This window comes from Mus caroli, chromosome 10 (genome assembly GCF_900094665.2).
Source record: "Mus caroli chromosome 10, CAROLI_EIJ_v1.1, whole genome shotgun sequence".
NCBI lineage: Eukaryota > Metazoa > Chordata > Mammalia > Rodentia > Muridae > Mus > Mus caroli.
This window is the reverse complement of record NC_034579.1, coordinates 112,656,715-112,669,935: the sequence shown is the minus strand read 5'-3', so window position 1 is coordinate 112,669,935 and position 13,221 is coordinate 112,656,715. Positions and strand designations below refer to the sequence as shown.

The 13,221-nt window shown below is 44.7% G+C and overlaps 1 protein-coding gene across 9 annotated transcripts in view; it reads right to left on the bottom strand.

Annotated features, from left to right (window-relative positions):
• The window catches only part of Grip1 (glutamate receptor interacting protein 1), a 622,013-nt gene that overhangs the window by 36,885 nt on the left and 571,907 nt on the right, over positions 1 to 13,221 (bottom strand). For 8 of the 9 annotated variants that reach the window (XM_021175316.2, XM_029482638.1, XM_029482635.1 and 5 more), the window contains 3 exons: positions 4,296 to 4,440; positions 1,471 to 1,610; positions 1,108 to 1,302 (listed from right to left, as the gene is read on the bottom strand). In XM_021175316.2, coding sequence (XP_021030975.1) covers positions 1,108 to 1,302; positions 1,471 to 1,610; positions 4,296 to 4,440 — 480 coding nt within the window. The remainder of the gene's footprint in view (positions 1 to 1,107; positions 1,303 to 1,470; positions 1,611 to 4,295; positions 4,441 to 13,221) is intronic. The other variant, XM_021175317.1, reaches the window with a different exon arrangement.

The window sequence follows — 13,221 nt, the reverse complement described above, 5'->3', positions numbered from 1 at the left end:
ACACCCAACACCCAACAAGCACATCCAATGTAATCAATCGTTAGCTTCACATGAGACCTTCAACATATTTCCTCCGTCAAATTCCAACACCATGACTCTGTAATAGCTTGAGAAGTTGGTATGTCCTTTTGATTTTTTTCTTTCCCCACCTAGCTAGAACTTACCAGAGTATGACACGACAGAGGCAGGGTGAGCAAAAAGAAATATGAAAGCCAGGATGAGAGACAGCTAAATGTGCACGCTCCTAATGGGTGGTTAACGAAGTGTGATGGTTTGTATATGCTTGGCCCAGGGAGTGGCACTCTAAGTAGGTATGGCCTTGTTGGAGTAGGTATGGCCTTGTTGGAATAGGTGTGGTCGTGTCACTGTGGGCGTGGGCTTAAGACCCTCATCCTAGCTACCTGGAAGTCAGTCTTCCACTAGCAGTCTTCCAATGAAGATGTAGAACTCACAGCTCCTCCTGCGCCATGCCTGCCCGGATGCTGCCATGCTCCTGCCTTGATGATCATGGACTGAACCTCTGAACCTGTAAGCCAGCCCCAATTAAATGTTGTCCTTATAAGACTTGCCTTGGTCATGGTGCCTGTTCACAGCGGTAAAACCCTAACTAAGACACTAAGTTACTAAATAACCCTCACTCCAACCTGCTCTCTAAATGCCATGTCTGGGACGACACATCTATGCTACACCTTCCCATGTCATACAACTATAACTGCGTAACAATGAGTACTAAGGTAAACTTAAGTTCCTATTCAAGCCAGGCATAGCCAAGAACCAATGGGGGGTCATGCCAGTCATTGGTGACTCTCTTGTTAACAGCTTCAGACAACCCCCTGCCCATCTTTGTGGAATGCTTGCTAAGAAATACAACACTACAGTCTCTATGAAACTGCTTTGCTGTGCAGTCTGTTTCATATCTCCCTAAGCTTTCTGCATTGAACACATGGCCATCAGCATCCTATCAGTGTATGATAAATGCCCACGGCTTACAAGGAGGAGGGAAGTCTAGGGTGGCAGGTGGGAAGGCTCAGGTTGTTCACGGTAGACACATTGGGTCAGCATGGGTTACGAAAAGACATTCTGCACACGGAACAGACTCTTCCATACCTTGACTCCCATAGCTGGCATCTATTCCAGACCCATCCCAGGAGTCCACAGCACTGTCCACGCTGGGCACCGTGGAGGGGTACGCATCGGAGAGCTTGCCAGGTTTCTGTATTGGGGAGGGGTCCTCCTCACCATCTCCTAGGTCACCCGAGTGGCCGGGGATGGGGAACTTCTTGGGACTTGATGCGGATTGGGCTTTACAGACAGGGAAACAGGGCACACATCAGTGTAAATTCACAAGAAAAGATCCTCGGATACAACAGCTTGAGAGCCACTTCCCTAGAAACGCACAGGGACACCGCACACTCTTTTAGGGGAGGAAACATGCTGGAAACCCTTAACTGGGACTCTCGCCACACTCACCATCTGTCTGTTTCTTAATTTTCAGGGTGACAGTCTCTCCTGCCATCTGGAGCAAGTGGATGGCTTCACTCAGAGGCTTCCCCTTCAAGCTGCTGCTATTGATGGCTAGGATTCGATCTCCAATGTGGATCGCGCCAGTCCTGGAATACCAGACAGTGGCAGAGGAGGTAGACACACCAGACAGGGGAGGGGAGGGGAGGAGAGGTAGACACACCAGACAGGGGAGGGGAGGTAGATACAATCCCTGCAGGTTTCTTAGGGTAAGTCTATCAATATACCTGCATATTAATATAAGAGACTTGGTAGGTTTCTAAAATCCACTTCTAGATTTCTGTTGGCAAATGTTGTAACCTGCATCTATGGTGAATTACTTTTTAGTTTTCAATAAAATTAGAAAAAGCATTTTAATTAGTTTTGAGAGTGAACCTGGATACACATATGTGTGTGTGTGTATTAAACTTCAAGAAAGCTGAGTCATTGGTCAAAATGCCTTACAGGTCCCCAGGAAATGAACTAGGTCAAACAACACAATGGCCATGTATAGCAGGGAACCTTCTTGAATCCACAGATGGAAAATGTCTAATACAAAAAATGGTGCTCAGTTCGCCATAAGACAGATTCAAGAGGTTGAGACATAGACTAGACAGGCACAGCAGAAGCCCTGGTCTGGCTCTAAGATTTGAAAAAGGCTGGACAGAAGGGTTATTTGGTGCTAAGTTTAAGACCATCTCTGTCAGCCACCAGGTCAGCTGTGTGACATGGCTCCCTTATTTCAACCTCTCTGGATATCAGTTCCTCACTAATAGGATGGGGGTAATCATCGCACGGGGTAGCCCCGAGGATGAGATGGGAACACATGTAAGACAGGGACTGACATGTGGGTAAAGAAAGCATGTCACTCCATCTATTAATTTTGTGTATGTGGTGTGTAAATATATATGCCTGTGTCTATGCATATACATGTGTGTAGGGCATGTTGATATCAGAAGTCAACACTGGGTCTCTCTCAATCATCCTCTACCATATCTGTCAGTCAGTCTATCTGTCTATCATATCTCTAATCTATCTATCTATCTATCTATCTATCTATCTATCTATCTATCTATCTATCTAATCTATATATTTATCTTTTCATCTTTTCATTGACCTACCTACCTCTCTACCTATTGATTACTTTTGAAGGCATGGTTTATCATTGAATCTGGAGCCCATTTCTTTGGCTAAGCTGCTGGCCACTGAGCTCTTGGGGGCGTCCTCTTGTCCGAGTGCCCAGCGCTGTGGTGGCAGGTGTTTCCTTATGCACCTGATTTTTATGTGGTGCCTGGGATGTGCTCAGGTCTTTATGCTTGTGCGACAGACAGGCACTTTACCACTGGATCAATCTCCCTAGCCTTAAATACGGCATGCATTTACTGATTAATACCCTGATAAACAGCATCTTTAACCTTCTCAGCCTTTATATCCTCATCCAATCTGAATGACTACACTGGGATATTCAGTGCTGATGTTGACTTTCCCTGCCATTGTTGGGGAACATCAGAAAGGACAGGAGGTGCTATGGATGATGGGCAAGACAATGGCTGAGCTTTTCATCCCAAGACAAAGATACTGAGCTGAAGCAAGAAGGTCAAGCCTTGGCCGGAGTGGATCACCTTAAATTCAGATCCTGAAGGAATTAACCCTGTTTACGGGGTTGTTAGGGACAGAGCTTGTTCTAGGGCTGTGGCAGCTATGTTGGACAGAAATACCTAGCTGGCAGAGGTGCTAGAGTGTACACTGGTAAGGAAGGGATGCTTAACCTATTTACCAATGCATTTAAATTACAGAAATTTTCTCTGAAAAATATCTCTTCTGCCTCAAAGAGTACTAGTTCACGAATGATGGAGCTTGTAAGATCCAGCCGTAATGAACCACTTTGCAGACTCCTTTGTTGTCTCTCAGTGATAACTAGGACAGAAGGATGCCCTGTCCCAAGCGTCTCAGCTAAAATCAGAATATTAGATTCTAGCAGAGTGGCCCTGGCTGAGCCGCCTCAGCCCCGTCGTCTGACAGACAGAGCTGTCAAGTGAGCTGATTTCTAAGCCAGGTACCTTGCAGTTCTGAAAAAAAAAAAATGTTGCCGAGCTACATCTCCATCTTGCAACTACTGTCACCAAGTGTCAGCCTCAATGACACGCCTGAGCATTCTTGAGCTAAGTCACTGGAAAATAGATCTAGTTAGAGAGTCTGTTGTGTGCCCAAGCAACATGTCTCAGAAAAAAAAAGGGGGGGGGGCTGTTCAGCAGAGGGCAGAGAGCAGGCGCCTGTGTGCATCACTGCCAAAGAACAAATGGACACGCACAAGGAGATACTATTGAGAGGTCACTACATCCTGTTAACTGCAGCCTCCGAGGACCAAGCCTTTATTATCCTCTCAAATACATAGAAGCTTACTACAATACCTGTCAGGCAACAGAAAAGCTCAGCAAACGTTTGCAGCATTGATTTGGACAAGCCTTTTAACCTCCCTCAACGCCCGCGCCCTCTCCTCAAAATGGACACAGTGTAAATCTACCTGTTGGCGATCGGGCTCTCCTAACACATTTCTCTTCTGAGAGAGTAATATCCATGCTAAGCCGTGGCATCTCTTCCTGCCTGTGCGACGCCCTTCAACATCAAGTCTGAGTTCTGCCTGAGAGTTCCCAAGCTTTAAAATCAATCCTCTGTGCAGATTTAAAAGTCAACAGATACACAGCTAGGGGAAGGGAGCATGGTGGTTCACATGGGTGTGTGGGGAGCAGAGCCCTCAGACACAGGTAATTTACAGCGGCCTCTTCTATTCTTACCTTTCAGCTAATCCCCCTTTAGTGAGGCTCGAGATGATAATAGGATCAAACGGCTCTTCAGTTCCAGAAATTGTGATGCCAAGGGGCCCCCCATAGCGCTTCAGCTCCACCGTGTAAATAATCGCTCCGGAACTCTCTTGCTCGTCTGCAATCAATGCCAAGGAACCATAATTGGTTTCATTGGAAAAAGAAAAAAAAATAATGCATATAATCTCCCACAAAGCAGGAAATTCACAACTTTAACCCCTGCAATGCTATGGCTCAGAAAATGGTGATGTTGGGAAGTAGCCTTTCCTTGATGGAGTTTTACTTTCTAACTCAGGGATGAAGTTGTCCTGAGTGCCGACCGGAACACTTACGCTTAACCAGTGGGTGGCTCGCCTAATGATGGCCACAGAATTCTCACCTTCTGCCTCTGCAAGTGCCTGGCCAGCATTTTTGCTAAGCATGTGATCAATGCCCATGTAATAAACATAGAATTTAGCAGGAAATACAGAATGAGAATGCCCCTCAATACCTCAGAAAATTCTCCGCTTCCAGGTTTTTTTTTGTTTTTTTTTTTTTGTTTTTTTACAAACATACTAGTTTCCAATATAGGAAAGCTGGATTTGCTCAGGTTTGGACTGAATAGTAATGCTTATTTAATTGGAACTCAGAGAGAGATCATCTTGAAGACAAAACCCAGGAATTTTAGAATATCTTTCAATATCATCCCACTGACGGCGTCTTAGTACCATTGAACAATCCTGGGGCGCTGTAGCAGAAGTTTGATTAATGCTCTCCCTGCTATAGGGAGAAAAAGCCAATGTAACCTATTCGTATGTTTCAGGGGCCTCTACCAGGCTGTCATAGCACCCTGTGTTCAGCGTGCCATTTAGTATCGCTAAGAAGGAAGACACTTCTCTTCTTCCCCAAACGTTTGTCAGAAAGATGTCATTGGCCGCTTTCAACGTGGTAGGCGTCACGACTTCATTAGGGTTGTGAAGCTTCAGGATCCAAAGTATTTTCTTTGCTTATGTTTAACGTCCCTGACATTTGTTTCATCCCTTGGCCTGAGAGCTGTGAATGGTTAAGGAGCTGCTTCGTCTCTGCACCTCAGGATACAATGAAATGGTCCAGTAACTACTTGAACAAAATAGTCCGTTTTTACAGGCAGTCTGTGTGGAGTAAGGTATTAACGGAGCCACACTTTTTTTTTTTTTTTTGTAGTAAGCAGCTGTTCGTTTACGATACGAAATGCTAAAATAAGGACAAAAAGAAAAGCTTGAGTTAACAATTCAATTATCTGTGTGCGCAGTGAGGAATTAGGGTGAACATAAAAAGCAAGGTCAGTAGAGAAATGTGGGCAGGAACGCCCTCTCTCTTGTCAGCATTTACTTTATTCTTGGCCACAGCCTGGGAGTTCTGGAGTGCAGCCATGACTTCGGGAGCTCTGCACACTGGGAATCAAAGACCACCTACCCAACAACGCATGCAGAACAACAGTCAATGTCTTAGGTTATAAAATAATGGATCCTGACTCATGGTGGACCAGCACAGTTTAGGACCCACCACATCACATCTAAGAGGTCTGAGAGACGATCCCCAGGTTTCTTCTAGGCTGCTGCTTACATTGTGGTGAATAGGTTGGTCATCATGAACTACTGGGGGCTCCAGGAAGAGGCATTGGGGGATGGTTTAGTGAAATAAAGCCCAGAAGCCTACATTCTGAGCTTTCTTTGATCTAAATGAATTGGGAATATATTGAGCAGATTATAATTTACGTTGCACACTGCATCAATAATTATATTCTGGATAGAATCATTTATTTGAGTAGTGACCCTGACTTAATTAAATGATAGCTAGTAGTATTTATTTCTGGGTTTTCTGCTGGCCACTCTGGTAGGAGGGTATACTGTTGGGAAAACCCTGGCCCTTCAGTGTGTTCTATATAATCCACACATGAGAACAAGCACCAGCCGCCTAGATTTATGCATCTCCTTCTGTGACAATTGGGAAAATACACTTGAAAAAAATCACTGGAGGCCCAGGGTATTTATGGGAGGTTTTAGGTGAAACTTCAGTCTAGATGAAAGCAGACACTGGCCGAGAAGGAAGCTGGACTTGGGTGCAGATCCACACGCTGCGTTGAGGAGTGGAGAGAACTTGTCCAGTTAGTTCATCCTCGTATCATTAAATGAAAAGTATCCCGTTCATTGGGATGGGGTAGAAGGGTTCAGGATAGCCATGATTCAGAATAGCTTACAGGGTGACATTTTATATTAGCATCCGAGTAGGCAGAAAAGACAACGGGCACTTAGTATGTGATATAGATGCAAACCAAGAAGGTGGTAACTTTACACTATGGCCACATTCTTCAAATGGTAGGGGGAGACAAAACATGGAGTTTTGAGGATCTGAATTTAAGCCAATTGCTTAAAAACCACATATTGATATTCCTTCTCTCTCTCTCTCTCTCTCTCTCTCTCTCTCTCTCTCTCTCTCTCTCTCTCTCTCTCAGCAATGTTTTCTTCTAAATGGCCTTCCTGCATGGGACTCAGCCTTCAGTCTCCTCTCAGGTGCATTTCTAGTGGTACTGCCAATTCACAAGGCTTGCTTATCTCTTCCCCATGCATTTTCAAAACACAAACCCAAATATACCAAAATCTTATGGGAAGCCTTTTTGTTGGTTCCCCAAATCCTTGATAAATGACAAGACTTTGCAGTAACTGACCACACTGTCCTCTCCCATCCCAGTCTCTGGCTTGTCCCCCGGTGCACCCACAAGTCCTTGCCCAGGCCTTCAGTATCCCCAGCCTTTACAAACTCTACTCCCTGGGTCCCCATCCCTTCCCACTGTTCTCCTGGGGAATCGCTCCTTCTGCTTCAAAATTTGTCTCACGTGCCTTATTTTCCAAGGAAGTTTCTGGTCTCTCAGTCGGGTTTGGCTTGTGTGTTTCTAGAACACCCCAGAGCTACTGTCTACCAGGCTAGCATTTCTCAACTTTCCAGCTTCTCACTTTAGCTCTCCCACAACAACAAGGAGGAAAAAAAGTTCAAGTTTTCTTGAATGAGAGCGACTAAAGGCTAAGGAATAAGGTTCAGCCAGGTAGAGCTGAGTTGTGAAGCTTACATGCAATTGCCACACAGTACCTTAGAGTCTTTCATCCTAAGGACCAGGTTTTGACAAGACTCACGTTCTGGTGTACTTTCAATTCTAATGTGTGTGTGTGTGTGTGTATAATGTATATATATCTATATCTATACTTTCAATTCTGACTATATATATAATATGTCTCTGTCTATCTATCTATCTATCTATCTATCTATCTATCTATCTATCTATCTAATGTATATGGGTGTTTTGCCTGTACATATGCATCACATGCATGTCTGGTACCCAAGGAAGCCAGAAGAGGGTCGCATGATACCCTGGAACTGTGAGTCTTCATGTGGGTGCTGATAATTAAAGCTGGGTCCTCTAGAAAAGAAGCAAGTCCTTTTCACCATGGAGCCTCCCCCATCTGCACCCCACCCCAGCCCCTATTCTGTGTTCTGAAGAATTTCTCTCATTAGAATAAAATCACCTAAAAAAAAAAATCACGATTTTATAGTCATGTCCTCACATGCTAGAACTCTGTCTGGGATGAGGGAGAATTCAAGAAATGCTCAGAAATAGCACAGCAGGACAGATGACTGTTGGCATACAGCCAGATTCCCCAGGACGAATTGCTCTCTAAAGCAGCTCAGGTGTCAGTCCACATCAGGCCAAGCCTATGTCCCCTCTGTCCCCTCTTCAAGACAGGTGACACAAAGCCAGTGTAGCTCATCCAGAGTGTGAAGCAAAGACCTTGGTGGCCACTAGGGGGATCAGTCAACCCTGAACGTCCTCCTACAAGTTTCCTGCGAGGTAGGAACCTTCAGCTTCAGGATGGACTTCGGAATCCATCTGCCTCTTTGGGTTTTAGCCCAGTTGGCATCTGAGAAGCCATGTTGCCCAGGAGGAGGGCACTAGCAGCCATTTAGAAAGTGATGTTCAGACCATTTTGGAGGTGGAAGCTCTCCAAGCCGCCCTGTCCTTGAAGCTGCTTGAACTTTCAGAGCTCAGGAAGGATCAGTTAGAATCTCAAACCACGACAGAAACTTTCCATGAAGGCAAAAATAATACGGCATCACCAGCAAGACTCAAAGAGGGCCTAAACAGATGTTAATGATATTATAAGCGGCTTTTATACCACAACAGCAGGTTTACAACTATTAGTGAAAGGCAGGAAAGGGGCCAGCCTACTTGTCTGTTCTGCTTAGTTCTAGTTAAGGAAATTAATGGGACCACAGAACAGATGCAAAATTGCTGCATTACTTATCTGTAATGTTAGCTTCAGCCTTCTTGAGTGCCGCCTGTTTAACAAAATGAACGCTGTCTGGCTTGAATCCATAATGGCAGCTGCTGCCATGGCCAAATAGGAGGCTTGGAGTCGGGACATAGTCTTTGGAAGGCGTACATGTGCGGGTCAATCAAAGTTCACTTCAATGGGAAAAAAAAATGATGGAGTTGGTTTTGGAGTAGGGTTGAGTTTCTCGGAGTTGGACTAGCCTGAGAAAATAAAGCATCTAACGTATCCGTCCGTGGGGCTGCCCTGGGGCCCTCAGCCATTGGCTGCATCAAAGCCGTGTACCAAGGATGTTCACGGGAGACGTAGAAGGTTTATGAATGAAATTTAACTCCTCTACAAAAGTGATCATTTCTAAGTCTTAAATGCCATTTCAGGACCTGTGACTCGGTCAGCATCTGGACACTGATTAGAAGTGTCAATTCTCTATGACTTTCCAGAGCTGAAACAACCACAAACTCCAGAGGAGGGGCGCAGGCGGCCCTGTGAACAGTCCTATGTGTGATTTTTTTTTTTTTTTCGAGACAGGGTTTCTCTGTGTAGCCCTGGCTGTCCTGGAACTCACTCTGTAGACCAGGCTGGCTTTGAACTCAGAAATCCACCTGCCTTGCGTCCCAAGTGCTGGGATTAAAGGCGTGCGCCACAACTGCCCCCTCTGTGTGATTCTTAGGTGCACTCAAGTTTGAGTGCGGTTACTTCAAGAGAACAATCACAAGACAGACATATTCTCCAGTGCTTGAAGCACAGCCAAGATCCAGAGGGGAATCATAGGGGAGAGGCTCTTCCCAGTCTAGGTTTTAGTGGTAAAACTACTTCATACCATTTAACCTGGCCAAATAAATAATAAACAAACAAATAAACAAACAACTTAGCTTGGCCTGATAAGCTGAAAACAAACAAATTAAGAAAGCCTGGATGTTTGAAGAACAGATCAGACTCAAAGTAATGACTAGACTTGCATAAGATTGAATTATACAATAAGCAGAGAGAATTTGCTATAGACAGGACAATCAAAGGCTTGGACATATTTTTCCACACGCATGAGAATCCATGAAGAAAGCAAAGGGCTAGAATCACAGATTCTACAAACAAGCCACTGCCTGTTTAGCAGACAAAAAAGAGCGGTGGTACAAAACAAAGCCTCCAAAAATGTGGACTCCTGGATAAGAGAGTTATGTGCATCTCTGTGGATCCAAGGATTGAGCATCAGCCACTGATGTGCAGCCTTGGACAAGAGCCTCCTCCTGTGCCCGGCTCAGTTACACTCCTAGGGGAATGTACAAGACTTTCTGAAGACAACACCGCAAATGAATCTAAAGATCCAAGTGTTCCTAAGCATTTGGCCATCACAAAATGAAGCTAAAGTTAATTTTCTCTAACAGTAGTTATTTATAGCACTCACTAGGCTCTGTGTGGTATAAACATTACTGCTAAGATATAGTAGTTACTTCCTTTGACCCTTAAGGCAGTCGTATTACGGTAGATATTGAATGGATCTTTGTAGATGAGGAAAATGATGTGCATAGAAGATATTCATGGAAATCTCCAGCTGGGCAGCTTTGAGTCCATTGTGAGTTCAGCTGTGCATGCAGCTGTGAGTCCAGCTGTGAGTCCAGCTTTGAGTCCAGCTGTGAGTCCAGTTGTGAGTCCAGCTGTGAGGCTAGCCTGTTTGGAGTTCACAGTCATTTCATTCTATGGATCTAGCCATAGAGTTTTTTTTTTCAGACTCATTCATTGTAATTAGACCAGTGGTCTCTAAGCAATTCCTTTGGACTTGTTCCCTATGCAAGGTGCTGTAGAAGCTCCTCCCATTGGCCTTGGGGGCCAATTTTAAACTTCTTGCTATGATGATGTTCTAGGATATCTTTCCATCTCATCTCTTATTACATATCCTTTGTATCAGCCTACTGGGACAGGTCACCTTCTCTCTGGCTGGCTTCCTGCCCCTCTCTAGAACAAAGTTGTGGGACTCTTTTCCTTGAGCTTTCTGAGAAAAACCAGATGCTTCCTTCCACATTTTTTTTTGTCATCTTGTGATGTATCAGTCACTGTGAGAAAATGCCCGTGAGAACAACGCAAAGGAAGTATTTATTCTGGCTCGTTGTTTCAGGGGGTCCAGCCCCATGCTTGGCTCTCTGTACTCAGGCAGGGCAGGTCATGGGAAAAGCAGTATACGGTGGAGGAGGGTGTTCACCTCATAGTATATACAATCTTTAAGGGTATGGCCCTGGTGATCTACTGCCTCCAGCTAAGAGGGGGTGGGGGGACGCTCTGCTTCCTAAGGTTTCAAGAACCTTCACAAACAGTGCTACCCTATACATGCGCATTCACACAGCTGTTTATCACACTCATCTGTGTGTATGTATGTCTTTGTTCATGTATGTGTGTGCATGCGGAAGCCAGAAATAGATGTTTTGTATCTTCTTCAATTACCTTTCACCTTCTCTTTTGAGATATGATTTCTCAAAGATCCTAGGACTTGACAGTCTGGCTAGCACTGGCTAGCCGTCAAGACCTAGGAATCCCACCGCTGCCTCCTCAGTTGCTGTTGCTGGCACATACTGTTGTACCCAGCTTTCTACATGAATGCTGACTGAGCTCAGGTCCTCAGGCTTGCGTGTCAAGCACCTCCATCCACTGACCATCTCTATAGCCCATCATCATACTTGTAATTACTTCATTTTTAGTGTTTATATTTGGTGTTGACTGACTTGAGGATATCCTTATCATTTAAGAACTGTCAGTCCCCCAAACAGATACCTGGTACCCCACAAACCCTGAAGTGCCGATAGCATGACTAAAAACCAAAGACTCCCATGTACGAGAATGATCCTAACCATTTCCTTATGTGCACAGCAGAGCCATGAGACCAGTAGCCGGAAGTCAGGCTGATAGTCTGAGGCTGCGCCGGTTTACCCCAGTTGCAGCACTGCTTAGCCTAGGGCACTGAGTTCCACCAATCGTGGTTAACTTCCTGGGATCCATGAAGGAGACATAAATGAAGGAAAGACAGGATCAGGCAGTTAAAGGAAGAAATAAAAAGCATCTAGAGTACGGGGAGCCCAGGATTGGTGTGGATTCACTGGAGAACATTATCATTTAAAAACATTGAGATAAAATGGTGCTTTCAATTTACTAGTATGACTTCAGATGAAACACAAGACCAAACTTTACAAATCATTGACTAGTCTAATGAGCAATGTTCCTCTTTTTGGCTAAGTTATATCTTGCTTGAGGACCAAGACGGAGGGGAAGGGATTTTAGGAGATGATTATAGTAATAAAAACAGACCCTAGTTGATTGACCATTGACTTTGCCAGTTACTAACTCCACCAAGTAACACTGCTTTCTGGAAGGAAAGCACATAGCTCCTTGTGCACACACCAGTGTTGTCAAATCTCACAGTGTGAGTTTGTGTAAACTGACACAGCTGAAATGTGGTAGACTTGGACTTTAAGGTGAGGTCTGATCTTAAAGTGTGTGTTCTTTATGACCACATGGGTCCCTCTGAGCTAATTTGCGACCAAGTTCTACATTTTAAATATGAAGAATCTTCCCATCTTGCTTTGCTCTGCACGGAAAAGAACCCACTTACTCAAACTGTATTCTCTTTTTCCATTTTTCATGAGTTGTGTGTGCCATATGCATATATGAATAGTTGCATGTTTTTATATGTTAAATGTGTGGGGGCATACATATATGTGCATGCCTGCCCTTATGCAGGCGGAGGTCCAAAGCTGGTGTCAGGAAACACCTTCAGCTGCTCTCTTAGTTAAACCCAGAGCCCTCTGAAGTGGCTAATCTTGATCACCAGCTTGGCCTGGAGAGACACTATGTCCACCACGGGTGGGGAGAATTACAGTGGGCTCCCGAATCCACCTGGCATGTGTAAGGGTTTTTAGAGTTCCTGAGCCATCTCCCCAGTCCCCAAATCATCATTCAATCTTAGGAGGGAAGAGAATTGTAGGAATGTGCCAATTCTTTCAAACTGATAACCAGACGATCATTTTTAAATAGTTATTTGTTGTGCGGCTTGGCCTTCGTGTGGGTTCCCTAGCAACTCAGACTTTGTTGCCTGCCTTTGGATCCCTTTCCCTTACCTGGGCTGCCTTATCTGGCCTCAGTGGGACAGGATGCGCTTAGTCCTGATTCAACTTGATGTGCCAGGGTAGGATGGGACAGGAGGGGTATGGGGCTCCCCTTCTCTAAGAAGGGGAGGGGGAGTGGAGGAAGAGGGTGGGAGGGTATAGCTAGGAGAAGGGAGAGAGGGGTCTACGATTGGGATATAAAGTGAATAAATAATAGAAAAATGGTATCTGTTATTCAATCATGTCTGAGTATATGTTTTGATATATCAGTCTGAGAAAACATGGTTAGAGTAAGTATACCTCTCACAGTAACATTCATAGTCATACTTTTGGGGGTATACACGTGGTGTTTTCCAATGAAAAGATTCAGGATCTAAAAGAATTAAAAGCATATTTAATCAGCATGATGATTACCATAATATTAGGCCTAGGGATTGATGACAGGAGTGGATGTAAGGGGGGCGGTGG